Source organism: Carcharodon carcharias, chromosome 19 (assembly GCF_017639515.1).
Source record: "Carcharodon carcharias isolate sCarCar2 chromosome 19, sCarCar2.pri, whole genome shotgun sequence".
In the NCBI taxonomy this organism is placed as follows: Eukaryota; Metazoa; Chordata; class Chondrichthyes; order Lamniformes; family Lamnidae; genus Carcharodon; species Carcharodon carcharias.
The window spans coordinates 4,522,212-4,548,698 of record NC_054485.1 but is presented as its reverse complement, the minus strand read 5'-3'; the positions used below and the strand labels follow the sequence as shown (position 1 = coordinate 4,548,698).

At 42.5% G+C, this 26,487-nt stretch overlaps 1 protein-coding gene across 6 annotated transcripts in view; it reads right to left on the bottom strand.

Moving 5' to 3' along the window:
* Positions 1-26,487, bottom strand: part of LOC121291387 (tyrosine-protein kinase Fyn-like) — a 313,003-nt gene that overhangs the window by 115,208 nt on the left and 171,308 nt on the right. For 2 of the 6 annotated variants that reach the window (XM_041212478.1, XM_041212483.1), the window contains exon 1: positions 15,594-15,820. The exons of 3 other annotated variants lie outside the window; for them this stretch is intronic. In XM_041212478.1, coding sequence (XP_041068412.1) covers positions 15,594-15,636 — 43 coding nt within the window. In that variant the 5' untranslated portion in view covers positions 15,637-15,820. Of the gene's footprint in view, positions 1-15,593; positions 15,822-26,487 lie in introns of those variants that run through there. One more of the 6 variants, XM_041212479.1, reaches the window with a different exon arrangement.

The following is a 26,487-nucleotide window of genomic DNA, read 5'->3' as shown; positions in this document are numbered from 1 at the left end:
GAAGGAGTCTGAGGAGAGGAAGGACTGTGGGGAGGGAAGTGAGTAGGAGTGGAGGAAAAAGTAAGGGTGGAGGAAGAAGTCAGGAAGGGGGAAGGAGTAGGGCTGGAGGAAGAGATAAGGGTGTCTGAAGGAGTCAGGAATGGGGAAGGAGTAAGGTAGGGGGGGGAGTCTGGGGGAAGTTCCAAACAGGGAGGGAGTCCAGGAGTGGGAGGCAAAGAGTTCCAAGGGGATGCAGGAGTTCCAAGAGGGGATGGGAGTCCAGGGATGGGTGCGGGGGAAGGAGTTGCAATGGGGGAAGTTCCAACGGGGAAGAAGTCCAGGGCTGGCGATGTCCAGGTGAACAAGCAAGAGAGGGCTCTGATGAATCCATGATTGCCTTCTGGGGAGTGAGCTGAGGGTGGAACGAGGGGATGGTGAGAATGACCAAGGGCAGAGTGAGGTGGTAGGGTGGGAGGATGAGGGTTCGGCGGCATTGGAAAAAGGGCTGGCATGGGTGGTTGGAGGCAAGGGGGACTCAGAGGCAGACACAGACCCTGGGGGTGGGAAGGAGGAGGTCGGGTAGGTTAAGGTGGATGGGGGTGGCATTTTTGAGAAGGAGGGGAACGTGTACATTTACCTGGACATCCTTGAAGGAAAGGTGTTGTGACTGGTAGGTCACGGAGGGGAGGTGAAAAGTGAAGCCGGTGGGGTGGGGGGCGGTGTTGACAGTGATGAGGGAAAGGAAATGTGTAACTGAGGGAGGGGAAAGGGTGGGTGAGTGAAAGGAAAAATGTAGTGTACTACCCTGCTGGCTAAATCGAAAGTGAATTGAGAGTCGTGGTGGGTGAGGTCAGGTGGGAGTGTGACCAGTGCGTGGGTGGAGATGCAGCTCAGCTCAGATGGACAACGGATAGTGAACCCCAGCAGGCAGCACTGAAAATTCTCAGAACATTGAGATGAGTGTGATATCGGAAGGATCCACGTGCGTGGGAGAGTGATTGCACGAGGCTCCGAAAGGCCACACACACACACACACACACACACACACACACACACACACACACACACACACACACACACACACACACACACACACACACACACACACACACACACACACACTTCTCCCTCCAGAATCCCTCATGGGCCGGCTGCGTGCTGTTGAACTGCTGGTGGGGGGGGCGGGCGGGTGCAGGGAGATGACTCGTGAAGCCTGTCAGTAAAGCTGAAAGACACCATCACGTATTATTCAGTGAAAGTGAATATATTTACAGATTATAAAGTGACAAAATTCGCTCACCCGCACAACCAACTGCGATCAGAATTTATTAACGTTTGAATGCCTCCATCTTCTAGGGTAGAATCTCCGGGTCGGTGTGCGGGGGATGGCCCCCACTCGCCAACACATAAAATGAGGTGCGGTGATGTTGGGCGTGTGTCTCAATGTCACCGCGCCTCATTCTGATTTTCAGTTCGGTGGGCGCGCACCGGAGTCGGCTGCGCACCTGCTGAACTCTCAAAGGCCTATGAAGACTATTTAACCACTAACCAAAATGATTAACCGAGCTGCTCGTCCAACTTTAAGGTTGGCATGTGGGTGAAGAGCCCAGGCGGCCTTCGCATTTATCATGAAACCTTATCCACGGGCGGGATGAGGTTTCATGAAGTTTTTATAAATTGATTGGAAGGTTTTATTAAAGTTCATTGACATGCCCCAGCTCATGTGACACTGTCATGCGAAAGAGTGCAGGCCCCGACTCAGCCTACTCCCCCCACCCGCACTTCCAGGTGTGCGCCATGTTGGGCGGGCCTTAATTGGCCTGTCCGCGTAAAATGATCGTGGGTGGTGATTGGCTGCATGCCCGCCAGCATCCGCTCCTGCCCAACCTACCCGATGGGGAGAAAGTTCTCCCCCTAGTTGCTGCCCTGACATCCCCAGCAGGGGTGGAGACCGCATTTGGTCCTGTTGCCTCTGAAGCCTTTGGCGTGGGTCCTCTGGAGAGTTGAAGCCTTGGGGGCCCCAGCTTGCTTTGGCAGTCCTCCTCTGGGCCAGCTGCTCCCACTGCGGTGACAGAGGACGAGTTTAAGAGGCTCACAGACACAGGGGACTTGGAGGAAGAAGATAACCTCGGAGATTCCTGAGCGGATGACCCAGGGGTGGTGAGCTGCTGCTCCTCCTCCCTTTGGGTGGTCAGGGGCCCGGCCTGACCACTTGAGGGCAAGGAACACCTGGAGGGACATCGAGGTGCCCCGTTTCCTTCTCGCGTTGCCACTCAAGGAATTCACCTATGGCAGATCTGCACGCATCTCCATATTCTGCTCAAGCAGGCTCTGCATCGGTTTGCCATTCTTCCCACAGTGACCTCCACGCATGCACAAGTGGGTGCATCAGAAAGCAGGGGATGCACTCTTCCGATTTGCGTGCCACTCTGTTGAGGGCTTCCAACAGCTCTTTGTGATGTTCCTATACCTTCTGCTGACCCTCCAGGATGAATTGGAAGGCCGAATCTAGACGTTCGTCATCTGACTCTGACCTCAGAGATGCCTCGTCCCTGGCAATCCTCCAAGTGCTGGTGTGGTGACCGCCAGATTGTGAACCCGAGCCTGCTCTAGATCCAGGTCCCACCAAGATGTGTGTTTCTGCGCTGCTGCAGGGTGTGGGTAAGCGCTGTGATGGGTCTTCCAGGCTGCTTATTTCCAGCTCTTCTTTGGAAGAGGTGCCCTCCTGGCTGTGAGGACATGGATGGAGCTGACTTTGGTTAAACAATACATGATGGGACACTGGATGAACACCACTGCTCTTCTTTGACTAGCACCATGGGATCTTTTACATCAACCCCAGAGAGCAGTTTAATATTTTATCTGCAAGACAACGCTTCTGATTGTTCAGTGCTTCCCTCAGTCCCAGCGTGGATTATGTATCAATTCTATGGAGTGTGGTTTGAACCCACAATCTTTTGAGTCAGACAGAAGAGTGCCACCACTGCACCAAGAGACCTACCCACATTTAGTGCTGAGACGACATCTAGATGTCTTTAGCTGCATTCTTAACCCTTTCAATATAATTAATGGATTGCGTATGTCACTTATTTCTCTCCTAGTTGTAGGACTGCACACTCATCTGCATTAAATTTTATCTACTATTATTCTGAGTACTTAAAAATTTAGTCTAATACTTCTGTAATTTTTGAATTTCTCCCTTCACTGGCACTGTCTCTCCTAGTTTCATATCATTTGCAAATTGCCTTGCATTCCTGATCACAGATTAATCTTTATTGTGCAGCTTCAGCATGCTTGGTGTAAATGTGATTTTCCACAAACAAAGATTTAGCTGCTATGTCACTTTAATCTGACAACTAAAAGTAATAGTTTTGTGGAACAAATCAATTTTCACAAGCCAAGTCAAACTTGATTTATTCTTCAGAACTCAGGGTCCATGAAAATGCTATGTCATAATTAATTAAATCTATGAATATATACAGATATCTTGCAGGAAAGATAAACAATATCATTAGGATCTTAATGATTTTCAGAATTTCTCAGGCTCTGGCACAGCATTGTGGGAGACCAGCTTACAAATGTTTAATGTTTTCATCTGCAATTCTTCACTCCTCTATTTCAGCTGGAGGCATTAATAGGTTCAAAACAAATGGGTTAACGCTGTCATTACAAAGAGAGAGTGCAATTTCAGATTAAACAAATGATTGTTTGCTAGCATTAGGGTCTCCAAATCCACACTTTATAACTGAAATATTGGGGACACCATCAATGATGCTATATGAAAATCTCTGTAGTTTTGTGCACAGCATTTTTAGTTGGAAACAAAAGTGCAGCATACATCAAATGTCTTTTCTTTAGTTAGAATTACTTAACATCTGAAAAATTGCAGCTGACGCAAATGCATCGATATTTTTGGAGTATGCATCAATTAGCCTTTCCAGTTCAGCTTGTCACTCAACCCATACTGTTACGTTATAAGGAGAATATCCTGTTCTGCAAATGTTATTGCTGGAAGATCTATTTAATTGTAATTTATTCTTTGAAAGGTTTGGATTTTGAATTTTTAAGAAGACACACAGCTACTATTCAGTGCACAATGTTAATGTTGCCCTCCTGAATCTTAGCTTTAACACATAGAAGCCCGATTGTTCAGCAAGGTGCAAGATGCATTCCATTACTGTGACAACACCTGCTCCAATATAGCAAATGGTCTGCTGGGACCAGCTTACTGTTGATATGACTCTAGATCAGCTGGCGGGCTCAAATAAATGGTGCAGAGAGTCTCAGTGCCTTTCATTTCCCTTCAGTGCACAACAAAAGACTGTTTGTCATATCTGAAAGGCACGCGGCTCTGCTCTAGCAAGCTTCTGCTTCTGTCACAGGCTCTTCCTCTCTCTCTTTTTCCTGTTCCATCCCCCACAACAGAACACTTGCTTCCTCCCTAGATTCCTGCATTTCAGGAAACAAGATGCGCAGTGACATATACAATCCAGCCAACCACAGCAGGAGAGCCAAACTACCCACTTGGTTATGTTCCGTGAAGCTAAAGCAGTCGGATTGAATCTGTCAGCTTGAAGTTCCACAGGAACACCACCCTTTCCAAGTAAATTTAATGCCACATTAACGTGTGACCCCCTGATGACCTAAGGCAGCACTGACCCAATGACATATTATAAGCAGTAAAGGTAGCTTCAGATGTTATTCTCAGAATGTATATGACTGATCAATTACTTTGTTGGGCTATGCCCTGCTCTTTTACTGCCTTAATTAAACTATTTCTACTGAATTGAAAAAAGCCCTTGAAGTTATTTCCTACCTGAGTTTGGCCTCAAATAGCGTAGTTAGTATTTCATTTAAACTATAGATTGCCGTTCACTAGGACATGAAGAAAAGTACATTTGTGGAAATTAGATTTAATGCTGAATTTTTAATTTTATACACTACAAACATCTTCCCTAATTTTTAAAATATGGGATGTTTGCCTCAAAGCGATTTCAGTTTAATCATGGATGCTTTGGTGTCAGCTGAGTAACTCACTCTCCTCAGCGATTTTGATGTTATTCCTCAGATTTTACAGCCATTTAATTGTAGCCGTTGGTGGGCTGGGTTTCCAGGGCTCATGTAGCCCGGCAGTTGAAAGGAGGTGAGACCTGTAAGATCCAGCAGGTAAGTGCTTTTCCAGCAATGCTGTTGGGCCTGGTGGAGCAAGAGTTCTCCAAACACCACCCCAGTCCTTCAATCAAACTGGTCACAATCTCTTTACCTTCCTCCACCTTCCCTGCAATCTCTCTCCACCCACAATCTCTCTTCCTGCCATAATTTCTTTCATCCCATGATCTTTCTTCCCCAAGATCATCTTTCCCGTGACCTTCTTTCCCTGTGACCTCTCTTTCTCTCTCTCCCTGCAATCTCTATCCCCCCCTCCCCACCACGATCTTCCTCCATTCCTCCAGAGCAATTTCTCCCTCTTTTCTGATGTGCACCAGCTCTGTCACACACACCCCCCCCTCCCCCCTCCCCCACCCCCACCCCCAGAATCACTGGGATAGGCTGGTTGCTTCCTCGTGCAACAGATATTCTCGCCCATCAACCAGCTGGCAGCCTCTCATTCTGGCCAGCTCCCAGGCAGGAAGCAGGATAAAAACAATTCTAATGAGGTCCTCCTACTAACTTGGACAGGTCCTCTGCCTTCCCGACAATTCAGGGTTTTCCAGCTGCTGAAAGTGCCCCTGCTCCCTCCCTGCAAATATCAAAGAGTCCACATTAATGCCACGTTAACGTGTGACCCCTGATGACCTAAGGCAGCACTGACCCAATGACATATTATAAGTATTAGGAGTTGATGCTCTTTATTGCATGAAAAATGGTGGTAGGGCAGTGACATAGTAAGTTAGAGTATTAACACACATGGAATGTTTCCTCAATTTGATATTTGTAGAAGAATTGGAAACTCAAGTGAAAAGGACGTGCAAGGATCTTTTCAGCCCTCCCCCACTCTACAATGCCAGAGAATTGGAGGATACAAGATGTCCTGTACTGTTGACTTCAAATGCTAGAGGCTTCAAACACCAATGATGAAAATGTCACTCAATCAAAGATGAAAAATCCATTATCATTTGACAGAACAACTAAGACAGAAACTCAGTGAGACAAGATGAACAGATGACTAAATATGCAGGATTTTTCATGCAAAGCTTTTAAAAATACAAACAGTTAAAAACTTTACAATACACTGGATCTCAACTACTCGATCCATTCACACACCTACTCACTGGGCTGCATTTTACCTGCCCCCGCCGGGTGTGTTTCTGGCAGGGAGCACAAAAAATTGAGTGGTGTTTGACAACTCCAGGGGCATCTGCAATGGAAAAATCAATCTCAGAGAAGCTCCAAGTGATAGTCGGCACATCACCGCTTCCCCGATTTCTCCACTGGGAGGACGTCGACAGTAATCAATTACATTCCACAGCTCAGATTTCAAATAGGTTCACTAAATAGAAGCATGGTGACGTATAATAGTGGAGCCACAGGTAGAATCTTTGGTAGTGCCCCATTAGTGGGGGAGCCACATAAACAGTGGGAGAACTGCAGCATAGATTCACTCCGGGGTTACCTGAACCGGAGTTACAGTTATGAAGAAAAACTTGAGCAAACAGGTTTTTATTCAAAATGCACTGTTGGGTACTGCCCTTCCAAACACGCAAAGAGCAGATGCATCTCGGGCCAGAAGAAGCAGATTAATTAATGATCCTTGCCATCCCACTGTCCCTGCACCATCCTGCTCAGATAGACTGAGGTTGAGATGTAGCTTCCTGCACAAAGCTTTTTGATCCCAGTATGAAATACTGGAGAATTAGCACCTAGACAACACATCTATATAATAAGCCATAATCTCAGAGAATCACAGAATAGTACAGCACAAAAGAGGCCATTTGGCCCATCAAGTCTGCACTGGTTCTCTCAAAGACCAAACCAAAGTTAGTCTCACTCCTCTGTTCTTTTCCACCATATCCCTGAAATTTTTACCTCTTTCAAATATTTATCCCATTCCCTTTTGAATCTGTATCCATTCCCCTACCATTCCAAATCCCAGCCACTTGTAGGCTTTAAAAAGTTTCTTGTCACGTCACCTCTGGCGCTTTTGCTACTCACCAGATCTGCGCCATCTTGTTATTGACCTTTTAACTATTGAAAACATTTTCTCTACTGACCTTGCTATGTACAATGACATTTCTAAGGCACGTGAAGCCTTATAGCAGGGGAAGAATATACAACAAATGAAGGTAATAAAAGATAATCTGCTTCGGTGTCCCGGCAAATTTGAGGTCTGTATGTAAACAGATTGAGACCATCAATTCTAGGGCTTAGGGCTTAGACAGAACTGCGGAGCTTCACAGGTTCCAGACTGCTGCACAGTTGCAGACTTCTGCAGTTCAGGGCAAGGGAGGGCATGGGTTTGCCAGCATGGCAGGTAAAAATGGAAATTTAAGCATTTCAGCCAATAGTTTCCTTGTACTCAAGATATATTTTTAATTGCTCATAAATTCAATAATTTGTCATGTATGCATGCTCGACATGTCATGAAGCAATAAAAGCAACAGCTTTCAATGCAACTGAAATCTAGGAAATGTAAACTGGCTGTACAAACTCAAGTGAACCTGGGACCAGTTGGGTCTCAGTCACTTACCGCGGGGTGAATGGGTCTTTCCAAAATCACAAAAAGAACATGAGGGAAGGATAGAAAACATATTTAACCAGGAATTAATTAGAATGTGAAATTCTCTAGCACAAACGCTAATCAAGCCTACCATAAAATACAAGAGAATTTGTTCCTTTAAAAATTTTAGAAGGTCTGGGATGCAAGCAGGAGAATGAGAGTAAATTTGGCGACTTATGTGGAGAATAGCAACAGTACAGACATAATGGTCAGAATGAGTTGTTTCATTGCTGTGACATTCTCTGATTCCACATATCATAATTCCCTTTCCTGGTCCTTACATATGCTCTGAAGAAGTCATACGGATGGGAAAGATTAACTCTGTTTCTCTCTCCACAGATGCTGCCAGACCTGCTGAGTTTTTACAGCACTTTCTGTTTTTATCTCAGATTTCCAGCATCCGCAGTATTTTGCCTTTCTTTTAATGGTATATTAAATACATTTTGTACATAATCTAGTTAGTTACATCCACGAAAAACTATGGCTCAGATCCTCAAAGCTAATTTAGCAAAATTAACGTTCCAGAAAAGTTTCATGAATCTGCCTTTTTAGCAGCAGTGCAGCAGCTCAGTGATTGTTCTTTAGCGAGCAAGAATGCAGCTATTTCACGGCCGTGCTTTAGTTGATTCACGATGGTCAGCTAATAGGTTTGGTATCCTTTCCAGACAACTAACTACACGACTAATGACAAACAAGTGATCATGTCACATGTGTTGGAAATAGTTTCTTGGTAGTACAGAACTTGAGCACTGCTGAAAAATTAGACATGCTGTTAAAGCTTTTCATCTTGCACTTATCAGGACAGATCCAAGAATGTCAAATTTCAAAGGGATCAACAATCTACGCTGCATGAGAAAAGGGTGCTGGTGGGGAGCCGAGCCCGATTCGTCGAGGTATGGATGGAGACTGCACTAGGGAGCTATAGTCCCCCAAGGGTTTTGTTTAGTTCAAAAAAGGTACAATGACTGGGCATGTTCCTTTTGTCTGCAAAGGACAGGTCCCTGCACTGGAAACAACATCAACTTATATAACACCTTTAGCTTATTGAAACACCCCAAGGTGCTTCACAGAAGCATTATTAAACACCAAGCCACATAGGGAGACGTTAGGTTAGATGATCAAAAGGTTAGTCAAGGAGGTAGGTTTTAAGGGGTGTCCTAATGGACGAAAGCAAGGTGGAAAGTGGGGAGGTGTAGTGAAGATATTTCATAGCTTGGGGCCTAACAACTGAAGACATGCCCACCAATATTGGAGCAATTATAATTGGGATACACAAGAGGCCAGAACTGGAGGAACACAGATAACAAGTAGGAATCAAGCATTCTGATACTTGTTATGAAGTGAGAGCGCTGAGAAATGTCAAGGCTTTCATTGTATTCTACAGGTTTCTTGTCAGTTATACTACGAGGAGTCAGCCATGGCCCAATCTCTGAGCCAAAAGCCTTGAAGTGCAAGTCCTATTCTATACACCATAGCACAGAATCTAGGCTGGTGTCGTCTTATGTATTTAACATTGTCTGCCCTCTCAGGTGGGCTCAGAAGATCCCTCAGTGCTATTGTGAAGCACAATGTCGGCCAATGTTTATTCCTCAACCAACACCACTAAAACAGATGATCAATTGGTCATTATCATATTGTTGTCAGCAATGGGCCTGTCTTTCCTGCAGGGGTGACTACACTTCAGAACTACTTCACTGGCCGTAAGGTGCTTTGGGATATCTTGAGGTTATGAAAGGTGCTATATAAGTGAAAGTTCTTTCCTCTTTACATTGTTTTAGTTCAGATTTTGGGGTGACGGTTTGCGTTCCTGACAGTGCAGCCACAGTCCACTTCAAGAATGTGGCCCAACACTCAGGGTTTCCATTACCCCATGAGATAGGCTCTCTCATTGCTTTTAAAGCTGAATAAACTGACTCCATGGATTTTGAAATTGAATCTTGAAGAAACTGGGTAATTCCGATACAATTTCACCTATTCTATTCGTGACACAAGTCACCATTTTACACCACTGAAAAAACATTAAAATGTCCCATTTCCTATGTACATTTACATCGGTGCATCTGAATTAATGCGAGCTAGCGAGAAAATTGCCTCATACATCGCATCACAAAAGCTGAGACATTTCCCCTCCACAATGGATAGGAGATTTAAAAAGCAGTTAGATTTTACTGAAAGAAATGATAATTGGTGCTTATATCAGCCCTAACCCATTCTTCTTAGCATTCTAAAGAATTGTTTACTCCAGTGACCACAGCTGGCATAGGGTTTACTGCACTCTGCAGCCCATCATTTTCCATCTAATGACCATCTTAAAAGGAACCGCTCAAATGTGTTAGGTTAAGACTGACCTTTCCTTGCCTTTTTTGCCCCCTCTCTTATCCAGGAGGCACAGCAAGTCACAACTGAGAGACCTGATCAAGGAGTTTCTGCTTCTGCTACTCTTGCACTGCTTGCCACAAGATGCACAAAGTTATTGCATGTTGACATACCCTCCAGAGGAGAAATGCTTTGGGTCCACATGGCTTCACCAGACAACCCAGCTGAAATCAGCAGCCTACTGTTCTGGAATTTAAGAATCTGAGAGGCTCAGAAAAAGCTAACCTTACTTTACCCGGGGTGGGGGGGGGGTGTGTGTGTGTGGGGTGGGGGGGAAAAAAGACAAACTCCAGGATTTAATAATATTAAAAAGGAGTAATGCTAATGCAAGAATGTAAAGTCACTGGGGTTGACAGGTGCAGGAACTAAAAAACTTAAGTATAAAATTAACAAGTTTTAGGTTTTCAGTCCTGCCAAGGTTCTCTCGAACATCTGCAGTAACTTCAGCTGAAGACCCATGGAAACTATGGAGAAATGCTGTAAACTTGTATAAACGCTTATTAAAATAAACAAACCTTTTTCTCCCCCTAGATTCATAGATAGCTGTGACAAACATCCAATTAATGTCATGTGACTTAACATGTTTGGCAAAAAAAAGTGTTTGAAAGAATATCTAGTTAGGAACAGGACTGAAGGTTCTAAGTGTAAGTATGTACAGTGATAAACAAACACGATGTGGAATAATATATTTTCTGAATTCGTGAAAATTGATTCACGATATAAAAAGTTAAGTTTTGTGTGGCATTACACCACTAATAGGACCTTACATGTGACAGTTGCAGGTGAGAAATCAGCCATTGCGTCCCTTGTTTTCTATTCAAAATAGGGGAATCAACCTTACAGTACCAAGTTTGTCCGTTTCACATGATACAGGCATAAGTTATTCCAGCTTTTCTCTGAATGCAAAATTGAGGCTATAATGTATGATGTAAGGTCGGACAAATATTCCAAAGTTTTGCTTTCCCTACATTTGGATAGAAAGGAGAAACGTCCCCAAATCCTTCTTGAATGGCTGGATAGAGAAAACATGGAAAGCTAAGGATTGGGAGGAAGCAGCATTGCCAGTTGGTTAATAAACTCCTCACTAACACTATGGGGAGAATTTTCTCCCCATCGGGGGGGGGGGGTGCTGGGTGGGAGCGGGTGTGCAGACGGTCGCTGCCCACAATCGGCTGGGCACTGCCGTTTTACGTGGACTGGCCAATTAAGGCCCGCCCAATGTGTTGCGCGCCCAGAAGTGCTGTGCGCTCCCTGTGCGATTGGGGGGTGGTGGGGGGGTTGGTTGCCTGAGTCAGGGAGTGTGCTCTTTCATGCATATGCACGAAAGGATGCAGTATTCTCCCTGAGGCAAAGAGTTGCCTCAGGGAGATTAGTTGAAGTTCTGAAAATTTCATTAAAGAAAACAAAAATTAAGACACGTCCCCTCGTGTGAAAGTGTCACATGAGCTGGGACATGTCTATGATTGTTATTAAAAATTTTCATGAATTTTAAATACCTTCATGAAACCTCATCCCGCCCGTGGATGAGGTTCCATGATAAATGCGAAGGCCGCCTGGGATCTTCGCCTGCCCGGCTCGGGTGCGTGCCCGCTGAACTGAAAATCGGAATGGTGCGCGGTGACATCGGGATGCACGCCTGACATCACTGCGCGTCATTTTGCACAGCGGTGAGCAGGACCCCATCCACACTCGCCGACCCAAAGATTCTGGCCCATGAAGACTTGTCAAATGAGAAAGGCAATTGTTTTCAAAAGAATAAAAAAGTCCCCAGAAAACTTCCCCAGCACTGAATATTTCTGTCCCGGTAATATCAATCTTGAAAACCTTTGGAAATGTTGTAGCTCTACATTTCAAACTGTCTAAGGCCCCCTCTGCCATCTCAGGCACTAATTGAAGAAAAGAAATGAGTTCTCCCAGCGTCCTGGCCAAAATTTATCCCTCAACCCAACAGCACCATAAACAGATTATCTGATCATAGGACCAAAAGGCCATAAGACATAGGAGCAGAAGTAGGCCATTCAGCCCATCGAGTCTGCTCCGTCATTCAATGAGATCAGGGCTGATCTGATAATCCTCAACTCCGCTTTCCTGCCTTTTCCCCATAACACTCGATTCCATTACTGATTAAAAATTTGTCTATCTCAGCCTTGATTATGCTTAATGTCCCATCCTGTACAGCTTTCTGCGGTAAAAAATTCCACAGAGTGACTACCCTCAGAGAAGAAATTCCTCCTCATCTCTGTTTTAACTGGGCACCACCCTACTCTGAGATTATGCCCTCTGGTCCTAGACTCTCCCACAAGGGAAACAACCTCTCAGCATCTCCCCTGTCAAGCCCCCTAAGAATCTTATACGTTTCAATAAGGTCACCTCTCATTCTTCTAAACTCCAATGAGTACAGGCCCAACCTATTCAACTTCTCATAAGAAAATCCCTTCACACCTGGGATCAACCTAATGAACATTCTCTGGACTGCCTCCAATGCCAGTATATTTTTCCTTAGACAAGGGGACCAAAACTGTTCACAGTATCTAGGGGTGGCCTAACTAGTGCTTGTATAGTTTTAGCAAGACTTCCCTATTTTTATACTCCATTCCCTCTGAAATAAAGGCCAACATTCCATTTGCCTTCCCTCTTACCTGTTGAACTTGTATGTTAGCTTTTTGTGATTCATACACGATGACCCCCAAATCCCTCTGTGCTGCAGCTTTCTGCAGTCTTTCTCCATTTAAATAATATTCAGCTCCTCTATTCTTCCTGCCAAAGTGGATTGCCTCACATTGTCCCACATTATATTCCTTCTGCCAAGTTTTTGTCCACTCACTTAACCTGTCTATATACCTCTGTAGACTCTTTGTGTCACCCCCCACCACTTGCATTCCCACTTATTTTTGTGTCATCCACAAACTTGGCGATAGTACATTCACTTCCCTCATCTAAGTCATTAATATATATTGTAAATTATTGAGGCCCCAGCACTGATCACTGTGGCACTCCACTGGTTACAGGTTGCCATCCTGAAAAGCACCCCTTATCCCAACTCTCTGTCTTCTATTAGTTAGCCAATCCTCTATCCATGCTAATATACTTCACCCAACATCATGGGCTCTTATCTTATTAAGTAGCCGTTTGTGCAGTACCTTATCGAACGCCTTTTGGAAATCTAAATATATTACACCTACTAGCTCCCCTTTATCTATCCTGCTTATTACCTCCACAAAGAATTCTAATAAATTTGTTGGGCATGATTTCCCCTTCATGAAGCCATGCTGACTCTGCTTGTTTATATTATCTAAATGCTCTGCTATTACATCCTTTATGATAGACTCTAACATTTTTCCATTGATGGATGTTAAGCTAACTGGCCTATAGTTACCTGTTTTTTGTCTCCCTCCCTTTTTGAATAAGGGTGACACATTAGCTGTTCTCCAATCCGCTGGGGCTTTTCCAGAATCTAAGGTTTTTTGGAAGATTCCTACCAGTGCATGCACTATCTCTGTAGCTACTTCCTTTAATATCCTAGGATGCAACCCATCAGGTCCAGGGGACTTATTGGCCTTTAGCCCCATTAGTTTCCCTTGTACTTTTTCTCTCATGAATTTCTCATTGCTGTTTGTGGAACCTTGTTATACACAAACTGGCTGCCCCATTCCCAACATTTTAACAAAAATTACACCTTAAAAGTACTCCGTTAGTCATGGAGCAATTTAGGATGTTATGATGTCATGAAAGGTTCAGTTATTCATTTTCTTCTGTAATTCGTTCAGGTGAGACGACAGGTTTGGACGAAGTATAACCAGTGTTGCTTATATCTGGATTAGCATAAGCAATAGAAGTTTGAGAGTTTGGAGCGACTCAACAGGAATTTTCAAAGAGAAAAACACAATGGCCCAGAAATTGCTGCAGTACAGAATCTCACAGCGGTTCCCATGAATTGGATATTTTCCTTCAACCTTCAAATCACATTATTGCCACGTCCTGTGAAATCAACCTTCAAATTTTATTTTTGCACCAGAAATTGTGGGAAATTTAAATTGATAATAGGGTCAACAGGTCACCTGGAATCTCATCAACAATAGCTGCAAAAGTCTATCTCCTTAACCAATTAGATATATGGATAGAGAAAGTAACAGAACCAGATGGAGAAGGAAGGGTGAATTAGCCTCTATTTAGACACAGAAAGAGAAAAAAAAAAGTGAAAAATGAGAGTGGATTAAGAGAGAGAGAGAAGTGACAGAAAATATAAGCAAAATTTAAAATTTTGAAAAAGCTCTGGGTAGAATTTACTACTTGTCGAAATGAGGCTCTACAGTTTTATTGTTTCTTTTCTGGCCATCCAAGATTGAGTGGTATGTCAGGACCATACATCACATATGCTGTCCTTACAAACAGGAAATACCAACCTTAAATGGTTGCAGCAAAATCAATTGTCTTAACGCCGTAAATCCAGCAATTTCATGACACACATGGGTGTCTCTCGGCAAGATGGTAACTTTTTTCAGGTTTGGCAACTGTAACAGTGGAACAGTACAAATCGACCAGCAGTTCTTGCTAAATCAGAACTCACGGCATAGCTTTCTCCCGCCGTGGATTGCTAGGGTTTTTTTTTGACATTAATAAGGATGGGGGCTATGAATTCGCTTGTTTATCCAGCAATTTCTGGGTCTTTGCATACTCGCAACTGGGATCTGAGGGGTGAAAATTTTAAAAATGGTAAAGAATTGAGGGAATGAACTGAATCTTGGAAGAAAAGCAACAAGGAGCAAAAGGTCAGGAAAATTTTACTGGAATAAGAAAAAAAATAGATGAGATATAATCTTAGATTTAAAGAAACATAAATGAGTATATACATAAAGGAAATAAGGAAACAGTTTAATTGGTTCTCTTTTCTTGATCTCTTTTCATTTCCTCATGGAAATTGAACGTTTACAGAAAAAAACAGTGAAAATATAGACACATCTTATGAGGATACGACAGCAGTAATGTAAGAATACAAGAAAATGGTGTACAATTGGTGACTCTAACACACGGCATCTGTTAGTGTAAGAAAAACATTCAGATATATCCCCTCACTCTAACACAGGAAAAGTATATATTCCGTATAACAGTAAAATTACCAGGATATGCTTAAAAAATGTATGTAAAACTGGTCGTAATTTCAGCACAGATTACAAACACTCTGATTTCATTCACAAATCCCGACATAGTGCAGTCTGTTAGAATGACAGAAAAACATACAAATCTTTGTAACTTTACATAAGTTATTTTAGGCAGTTTCAAAAAGTCTTTTGTTAAAATAATTAGGTAAAAGTAATACTGTCAAATTGAATTTTATTGCGAAACTATAATCAACAAAATGAATGGCAGCTCAAGTGCAGCATTAATATTAATGCCAGGGTAGCTTTATGTTGTGTGGAATTTTAAGTTTAACAAGCCAGAACCCTCTGTTATCACAACCATTTCATTGCAGATTCTGCTGGGAGTTGACAGTGACAAGGAAGTTAAAAGTTCATTTACTTACCTAACAAACAGCTAACAGTTAATTCGTATGTACCCCAGCACATTTCTACCTGTCCTGGACAGGTTGCTAACTGGTTATTGGAACCAGAGGTCTATGTGGGCCATTGGAAAAGTCCTTTAGATTTGTATTCACCGAAATTAAAGTGCTCCTTTCAATTTTCAAACCATACAGTGATCTGAGAGTTCTAGCACTTTGAGAAGTCTTAGGAAGGAAGATGATGTATTGCTTATTATGAGATCATGATCATATGGTAAAAACCCTTCTACACGATTCTGAGAAGCGATGTTGTGTTGTAACCAGGAAACAGCTGCACTTACTAGTTTGTTGAATCCTGCTGTTCAGCACATTCAGAGCAGGAAGAGAAGGCTGGCTTTACACTAGGGATGCTTGTTGAGTTTAACTGGCTCCCAGTCCCAATTGGACACGCAGGAAGAGTTCAGCCACAGCACAATCTGCTTGGGGTCAGGGACACAAGGATGCCTGCAGCAACCCCATTGTCTATAAGGAAAGCAATTTCCTTATTTTAACAAATGACACAACCACTTGTGTTCATGTAAAATGATGCACCCAATTTCCTAACTGACCTTTTATTGTGTATATTTGTGTATCAGGGATAAGAACCGAACAAATACGAACTAAGCAATCAAGTCCCTAATAAAGAAGTATAAAGGTTTTTTTTTCCCGTTTTGGAAGGGTAACAAGAATGGGGAAGAAAACCATTAATGTATTTCCTTTACACAAAGCATCATGTCCCATCTATTCCACCCTATTGTGACTTGCGTAATTACGGTAATTCTAATCCTTATCATGGTTCTGTGATAACTCCTGCATTAGACCAAATAATAGTAATAACTCTATGTCAATTAATTCAAATATACCCTGCATTCTGTGTTCTGAACAAAATGTCCCATGAATGTTTTTCTCCAAATGAATACATCCAGTTTTATTTAAACTTTGTACTTTCAAAGTTAAGCACAGTTTCTTAATTGGACAGAAGTGCCACATGCCAATACTGAATTGACAAAGATTGGATGCATGCTCACCGTGAGGCTGTCAGGTATCGCTTTTTTTTTTTACAAAGTCCCAAACTGTACCTGGGGCAAGCAAGGACTGGGAGTGAGTCAACTGGGCCACAAGCTTTTGCTGATAAAGTGAATTCAGCACAACAGTTGCAACTAATTTACCGATCACATTTGAAATAAAGGATTTTCACGACGATTAAATCTAGCTCATTGCAATGTGAAACTAATGTCAATTAGCCTACACAAATAAAGAAAATGAGCTCAGCCCCAGCTCTGAGCTGGAGTCAGTAAATTCCCTTCAACCCTGGAGCTTCAGATTAAGGTAAAATTTCAGTGGTGCAAGTGCACCTCACCACAGCATGGAGTATTTTAGGACTTAGCTTTGCTTCATGCCAAAATAATGCCTAATGTTCCAAAACCTGTACCAGATAGGCAGCTTAAAGTGCAATGCAGCCTATCACATAATCACATATCATATAATTTAACAGTGTATTAGAGGTTTTTCCACTTGTTGATTACGTATCTTTTGCTATCACGATGGGCTGCAATATGCTGTCAATGCTGTGATATTTTGCATTTAAAAGAACATGGTTAAAAAAGTAAAAACAGAATTACCTGGAAAAAACTCAGCAGGTCTGGCAGCATCGGCGGAGAAGAAAAGAGTTGACGCTTCGAGTCCTCGTGGCCCTTCGACAGAACTCGAGTTCTGTCGAAGGGTCATGAGGACTCGAAGCGTCAACTCTTTTCTTCTCCGCCGATGCTGCCAGACCTGCTGAGTTTTTCCAGGTAATTCTGTTTTTGTTTTGGATTTCCAGCATCCGCAGTTTTTTTGTTTTTATCTCTATGGTTAAAAAAATGTTATGTTTACCATTGTTTGAATGGGCAGCTTTGAGCCATCCTTTCAGACGTGTGTTGATCACCGATCTTCTTGTATAGGTTTAATTTTTTTTGCTTTCAGTTATCACCCTGTTCTCATGCAGTTTGTTGACATTGTCTGCATTTGTAAAAACAACGGTACTTACATCAGAATGAAATTATTTTTGGTCATTGGCCATTTGGCAAGTGTACTGGATGTTTGACTTAATACAAGCTGGTGTTTCCACAGTCTCGCCACAGTACACAGACTCCCTAAGCTCTTCCCTGATGTCCTCTGCTTTATTTATTCTTTCCCCCCCATTGGTGATCCCACCTGTCTTTTCTGCAGTTTTATTCTGAGAGCTCTCCTCTCGGGCTCTTTCAATCCTGAATACTCATTTCACTTTCTGGTCCCACTTTCACAAAAAGCAGTCACATATAGTGACTCACACTATATGCGGACTGGGTGGAAGGGGAATGGGACATGGTTTTATAAGTTGTGAAGTTAAGATTGAGGGGAGATTTGAAAGAGGAGCTCAAAATCATGAGGGGTCTGGGCAAAGTAGGTAGAGAGAAACTGCTCCCATTGGTGGAAGGGTTGAGGATCAGAGGACAGTGGATTTAAAGTGATTGGCTAAAGAACCAAGGGTGACATGAGGTAAAACTTTTTCATGCAGCGAGTGGTTCTGATCTGGAATTGTGGTGTAGGCAGCGTCAATTGTGGCTTTCAAAAACTTGGAGAAGCACCTAAAAGCAAAAAAAAATGTAGGGGTACAGGGAAAGGGTGGGGGAGCACAAGTAAATAAATTGTTCTTGTAGAGAGGCAGCATGGTCTTAATATGCCAGATGGCCTCCTTCTGTGCTGAAACCATTCTATTACTCTTTAATATTCTAATCCACCCTAAAACCCTCTTCAAGTTTGCTAATAACCTATGAAATTTTAATTCAATGCGAAGTGTTAACAAGTAAAAGCTGGAGAGTTGCAATCAGTTAGTTCTCGCTTCCCACTTTTTCAGAGAAAATCTGGATTTTGAAGTGTAGGAATTCTGCTGCAAACTTTGGAATTAATTCAGTAACGATTCTGTCATCCCATAGGTCTTACGCTGGAGCACTGTGGTCTTTCTCACCACTGGACACAAGAGCAGCAGAGTAGATGTGATGATCAGACGTCCAAGAGCTGCCTGGGTCAGTGTTTGGAAGAGGTGGGTCCACACATGCAGCAGCTGCTTTACACCAGCTGCAGTTAGAAAGCAGATTTGTTTGAATCTTTGTTTGAAGACAAATCTTACACAGCCCATTGCACAGATTTTTCACTTCCCAAGATCAGAAAGAGCTGACTGTTCTGTTTTAATCTTTCAAAATTTCACTGGCAGTTGGGGATCAGTTAGTAGAATTCCCATTTCATTTCAGGATATGTAGAATTTCACTTTCATTTAGTCAAAAACAAGTGAGGCCAAGAATAAACTGCAGTTCCTTGCTCATATCACTATTAAAAGAGCCCCTTCATTGAATTACCTGGTGCAGTATAAAGGGTCGATATGATTCAGGTACACTATATCACTTCAACAGGTGCATTATTTGCAATGAAATCAATGTGCTACATCTCTCCCTACAATAATAATGAGTGCCAGTGTTCCTATGGTAGAGCACTGGTGTTGAGATCAAATGTTCGAATCAAACACTTTGGTACACTTTGATTTGAGAGCTCTCTGTAGCACCACTTAAACAATAATTACCAATTTTCCAGCTCCCAATTACACGTTTCTTTGTATTTCTTGCACTTGTGTCCTTGGCCCAACCATCTTCAGCTGCTTCATCAATGACCTTCCTTCCATCATAAGGTCAGAAGTGGGAATGTTCGCTGATGATTGCACAATGTTCATCACCATTTGCAACTCCTCAGATACTGAAGCAGTTCATGTCCAAATGTAGCAAGACCTGGACAATATCCAGGCTTGGACTAACAAGTGGCAAGTAACATTCGAACCACACAAGTGCCAGGCAATGACCATCTCCAACAAGAGAGAACCCAACCATTGACTCTTGACGTTCAATGGCATTACCATCACTGAATCCCCCACTATCAACATCCTAGGGGTTACAATAACCAGCAAGTGAACTGGACTAACCATATAAATACTGTGGCTACAACAGCTGGTCAGAGGCTAGGAACCCTGTGAAGAGTAACTCATCCCCTGACTCCCCAAAGCCTGTCCACCATCTACAAGGCACAAGTCAGGGGTGTAATGAAATATTCCCCACTTGCCTGGATGAGTGCAGCTCCCACGCCACTCAAGAAGCTGGACACCATCCCGGACAAAGCAGCTTGATTGATTGGCACACCGTCCACAAACATTCACTCCCTCCACTACCGACACACAGTAGCAGCAGTGTATACCAACTACAAGGTGCACTGCAGGAATTCACCAAGGCTCCTTCAACAGCACCTTCTAAACCCATGACCACTACCATCTAGAAGGACAAGGGCAGCAGATAGATGGGAACACCACCGCCTGGGAGTTCCCCTCCAAGTCACTCACCATGCTGACTTGGAAATATATCGATGTTCCTTCAGTGTCGCAGGGTCAAAATCCTGGAACCTCTTCCCTAACAGACTATAAGACCATAAGACATAGGAACAGAAGTAGACCCATTGAGTCTGCTCTGCCATTCAATGAGATTATGGCTGATCTGATAATCCTCAACTCCACATTCTTGCCTTTTCTCCATAATCCTTGATTCCCTTACTGATTAAAAACCTGTCTATCTCAGCCTTGAATATACTTAACAACCCAGCCTCTACAACCCTCGGTGGTAAAGAATTCCACAGGTTGACTGCCCTCTGAGGGAAAAAATTCACAGAATCACAGTGCAGAAGAGGCCCTTCAGCCCATCGAGTCTGCACCAACATGCGAGAAACACCTGACCTACCTACCTAATCCCATTTACCAGCACTAGGCCTTGAAGCCTCCTCAACTCAGTTTTAAATGAGTGTCCCCCTACACTGAGATTATGCCCTCTGGTCCTAGACTCCCCCACAAGGGGAAACAACCTCTCAGCATCTACCCTGTCAAGCCCCCTAAGAATTTTATATGTTTCAATAAGGTTGACTCTCCTGCTTCTAAACCACAATGAGTACAGGCCCAACATACTCAGCTTCTCATAAGAAAATCCCTCCATACCTGGGATCAACCTAATGAACATTCTCTGGACTGCCTCCAATGCCAGTATATCTTTCCTTAGACAAGGGGACCAAAACTGTACACAGTATCTAGGTGTGGCCTAACTAGTGCTTGTATAGTTTTAGCAAGACTTCCCTATTTTTATACTCCACTCCCTTTGAAATAAAGGCCAACATTCCATTTGCCTTCCTTAATACCTGTTGAACTTGTATGTTAGGTTTTTGGGATTTACTTACAAGGACTCCCAAATCCCTCTGTGCTGCAGCTTTCTGCAGTTTTTCTCCATTTAAGTAATATTCAGCTCCTCTATTCTTCCTGCCAAAGTGGATTGCCTCACATTTTCCCACATTATATTCCTTCTGCCAAGTTTTTGCCCACTCATTTAACCTGTCTATATACCTCTGAAGACTCCTTGGGGACAATTTTCCCCCCATCAGGGGTGTTGTGTGGGTCGGGTGCGATCCCGATCAGCTCCACGCCGCCATTTTATCAGCTCCACGCCGCCTAGCGTGACGCATGCCTGAAGCGCTGAGCGCTCCCTGTGCAGGTGGGATGGGGATTCCCTGAGTCAGGGCCCTCAGTTTAATTTGCAAAAATTTAAATAAAGAAAAGAAAAAAATTTAGGACGTGTCCCCTCATGTGACAGTGTCACATGAGCTGGGACATGTCAATGAAAATTAATGAAAAAAATTATTTAATTTATAAACCCTTCATGAAACCTCATCGTGCCCATGGATGAGGTTCCATAAACAATGTGAAGGCCGCCTGGACTCTTCGCCTACCTGCCAAGCTTAAGGTTGGACGGACAGCTCAGTTTATTACTTTAATTGATTTTTAAATTGCCTTAATAGGCCTTTGACAGTTCAGCGGGCGTGCGTCATTTTATGCCTCGGCGGGTGGGCCCTGCCCCCACTCGCCAAGCCAAAAATTCAAGTCCTTGTGTCATCCTCACCACTTGCCTTCCCACCTATTTTTGTATCATTCACAGACTTGGCAATAGTGCATTCACTTCCTCATCTAAGTCATTAAAATATATTGTAAATAATTCTATTAGTTAACCAATCCTCTATCCATGCTAATATACTACCGCCAACACCATGGGCTCTCATCTTATTAAGTAGCCTCATGCGCAGTACCTTATCGAACGCCTTTTGGAAATCCAAATATATTACATCTACTGGTTCTCCTTTATCTACCCTGCAGTTTAGCTCCTCAAAAAATTCTATTAAATTTGTTAGCCATGATTTCCCTTTCATGAAGTCATGCTAACTCTGCTTGATTAGATTATGTATTTCTAAATGCTCTGCCGTTACATCCTTTACAATTGACTCCAACATTTTCCCAACGACAGATATTAAGCTAACTGGCCTATAGTTACAAGTTTTTTTGTCTCCCTCCCTTTTTGAATAAATGTGTCACATTGGCCATTCTCCAATCCACTGGGACTTTTCCAGAATCTAAGAATCCTTGGAAGATTACTACCAGTGCATCCACTATCTCTGTAGCTACTTCCTTTAATATCCTAGGATGCAACCCATCAGGTCCAGGGGACTTATCGGCCATTAGTCCCGATAGTTTCCTTAGTACTTTTTCTCTAGTGATAGTTATTGTTTTTATTTCCTCCCCCACTTTTGCCTCTTGATTAATTAGTATTTTCGGAATGCTATTAGTGTCTTTTACCATGAAGACTGAAGCAAAGTATTTATTCAACTCCTCTGCCAATTCCTGGTTCCCCATTATTATTTCCCAAGCCTCATTCTCTAAGGGACCTATGTTCACTTTGGCCTCTCACTTCCTTTTTATCTATTCAAAGAAGCTTTTACTGTCTCTTTTTATATTACTTGCTAGCTTACACTGTGGGTATAGCACTGTGGGTGTACCCACACCTCGTGGACTGCAGCATTTCAAGAAAGCAGCTCACCACCACCTTCTCAAGGGCAACTAGGGATGGGTAATAAATGCTGGGCCCAGCCAGCGAAGCCCACATCCTGTGAATGAATTAAAAAAACTGCTGTTCCCACTAATTGTACATCTTGATTACCATGCACTTTCTTCTCTCTACTTTTGCTAAAGTTTCAAGCATGTTTTGGTCTTGCTTCTCATTTCAAATAAATGCTCCTGTCCTTTTTCATTTGCCACTCTATTTATTAATTGCCTGTCGAGTAATGCACTGTTATTGTTGTTTGTACACCCCAGTGCTCAAATTCAAGAGTGATCTAAGCTCAGATGAACACAATGCAAGAAATAGATGCAGAAGTAGGTATTTCAGCCCTTTAAGCCTGCTCCACCATTCAATAATATCATGGCTGATCTTGCGTCTCAATTCCACCTACTTGACAAAAGATCCTTGAGGGTTGAGTTAGGAGGTATACATGCGTAATTATTCACAGGGTGAAAGAATCTAAACCAAGTAAAGATTGGCTTTGGATTCATTCACCATCTGGCTATCAGAGTTTAACATCTGCGTCACTTAATTCTGAAGTTCTGCAACCCCTTGTTGGAGAGTTTGATTTAAAGAAGCTTTAAAGATACATGGGGGATCCGTGCTGTCTGAGAACCACTTCAGTCTTATCCATTGTTTTTATTCTTATCTTTCTGCACTTTACAAGTTCTATGTATTCTTCCTTCCTAAACTTACTTACATTTTTAACCCTTGAGACACTTTGGATGAGTTTATCTGTCCAAGTGTGGCTGCTCTGGAGGCTGCTAATAGCGATACTTACACATGGACTTGGTTTTATAAGTTTTATGTGACAAAGTTAGCAGTGTTTAAATCTTCACTCTGCTGACTTTCAAACAGCCAAAGCAAATATGGCTGGACCCAATCTTTAACAAATCTTAAGCAGTCTTTTAGTCTTAGCAATTCAAGCAATTGGCATCATCTCTAAAACCAACAGTGAATGTCAAGAGAAATGGGTTATTTTTTAAGAACAAAGAGATAATAGATTAGATTAATGAATGTTAAAATGATGAAAATAGGAATCAAAGAGGAGCAAATTTAAAGCATTCATGTTTCTGTTTGTATTTAGATCTTTTTTAAGTGTTTGCTTTTGCTATTTAATGTTATCATAATAAAACTTTTCTCAGATTTTGTATCTTTAATTCTGTAACGTTAGTTTTTGGCTTTCTATCACAAGGTAAATATAGAGAAGGAACACTATTCAATCTATCTTATTCAGCTAACTAGAAAGATCTTAAAGCCCCAACTTTAGCACAAGATAATTAATAATCGAATTAAATCTACACGCCCCAAACCCATATAGAAGTCAATTATTTCTTAAATTATTTCAGGCTTTAAATTTTCTAAAATAGCTAAAATGCCCAAGCTTCTCTGATGCTCCTAACTCAGACCCTTGACACCAGAGAACAAGTCTCTACATTGCCTTCAGCACTGGAATGCTTCAGGTTTTTGAGACTACGATTGGGTACAGCATTCTAAGTGCTTTCCTGACCAGAGCACTATAACGCTTGATCACGATCTCTCTATACTGTTCTGGCAGTGTAGTTCAACATCACATTGGTTTTGTTGGCTGCTCCCCTGCATTAGTTGGGCCTGTTTATTGTAGAGTCCACTAGAACTCCATTTATTTTTTCTTCCTATGTGTAGCGTATTACACTTGTCTAAATTGAATTTCATCTGATTCCACTACACTGATTGCAACTCCACCACTCTCACCAACAATCTATTCCATGTACTGATTGCTCGGAGTGAAGAATTTCCTGATCCTAATTTGCCTTTTATGAACTGGAACCTGGTCTTACTCGCCTGGTTTAATTTGAAATAGTTTGCAGGATTTAGCTTGTCTGTATGGCTTACTATCTTGCACACCCTGGGCGATCACTTAGCAATTGGCTCCTTTCATGACCGCAAAGCCCAGGTTCCTCTCGTCTGTTCTCACAATTCAGTCTGTTCTACTTTGAACTGCCCCAAAATTTCTTTCTTGCGTCTTGGTGACCAGAACTAAACACAGACAGGGTACGTTTTCCCTCTAGGGTTTTGACTTTTTGTATCAGCATACCATTTACTTTATCAATGCTGCTCTGGGCTATCCCGGTATGTAGAGTTAGCCTTCAACTGTGAAATGGGATGAAAAACATTTCACCCTCATGGTTATATCAGGGCTCATGCAGCCATCACTTTCAGAGGGGTGACTGCTGGGCAGCTGAAATTCCCTCTTGTTTCAGGTACTAGGCCTTTTAACGTGCAAATCTTCAACTGCCACTTCAGGACAGAACTGGGCAGAGCTGCACTTGCTCTGTCCAATCTTAGCTGCAGCCCTGCCAAGGAAGAGCCTCAAATTAAGTTCCTGTCAATTTTTATGGGCATAACAGGCACAGGACTGTACAAAAGTGACCTGGACCACTGTCGCAAATCCACTCTCCCCTTGAACTAACTTTTGTCCCGGCTGAGCCAGCCTCCAAGTGCCTGATATTGGGCCCTCAACGCTATTGAGCAAGTGGGTGGCATTCTCTGCCAGTTACCCACCTGCCAGTCGAAATCCGGTCAGCCATTTCAATTAATGTTGAAAATCTTAGCAAGCAACTTGCTGATGAGGTGACAGGAACTTCTGTGGAGCTGGCTGCAGGACAAGTGTTCAAGTTATTTTCACACCAATCAGAGGGAAAAGTCGTTTATCTTGACATTTTTGGGCGGGAAGTAAAAACTGCGGCTATATGCACAATTGTGGCTGACAGAAACATACATGAAACTTCAGCCACACTGAAATAACATGATCAGCTTCATGGTTTCTGGAAATGCTCTCAGACAGTTTTATTCCTTAATGAACCGTAAAAAGCAGAAAATATGATTGTCTCTTCGCAACATGAAGGGAACTACACAAATTCAGGGAAAAAAACGCAGCAGTGATATCTAATCGATTGAAAACCACCTGTGTCTAACCTGCCACATCCAAACTTTTACATGTCCATACACAACTATGGCTCAGTGATATAATCGCACCTTGGATTTAAAACACTGAGAATTTTTAGGTACTTTAAATGAAGTGACCTGCCAAAATATTTCACACATTATTCAAAAAGCATTCTAGTTCCTATAGTGTGTAATTCAAAGCCAAGAACCTAATTAAAGCAAAGTTAAGTGCCAATTAAAATGATTTTATGCCAAGTGAAAAAAGGAATCCTGTGTACAACTCCGTATTCTACTATCACTAGTAAAACAATTTACTGCTGTGCTTGTGGTAAACCTTTGACAATTTCTTGCTTCGGTCATAGACACTGTACAGGAGTGTAAGTTTATAGGCTAACAACATTTTCAGTACAAAACTGAGGCTTTGCTGCAATGAACATCTAAAAGAAAATAGCCTGCAGAGCAGAATGTGAGCAAGATACAAATGCTGTAACATATGTCAAACTTCAAAGGCTGGCAATGCCTCTTGCTGGTAATTATTCAGATACCAAAAACATTCTACATTAAAGAGACAATGTCCTCTCTTTCCATCCATTATTTTAAATCAGATTCAGGTAACCACAATCATCTTGTCCTTGTTAAGACTGCTTCAGAAAAATGGCCTGCCCATGTGACCTTCACTGGAAGCAACAGCATGAGGAGGAATTCTAATTTCTACCTCCTGGAGTGACCTGTTATTTCTTTATTTAGCAGTTGACTGTGGCATAATCACACACAGCAACACAATCCTGATTTGATAGTAGAGTCCTCATTGGATCTTTTATCCTTTCCTCACAAATGTATGCAGTTATTTTCATGATTATTTTAAAGAGGTGCAGCCATTTTGTTGATTCAGCACATGACGAGTTCTGAAGAAGTAGAGTGGATGTGATGAGTAATCACGTGAGTAGAGGTGAAGGATTAAAGGA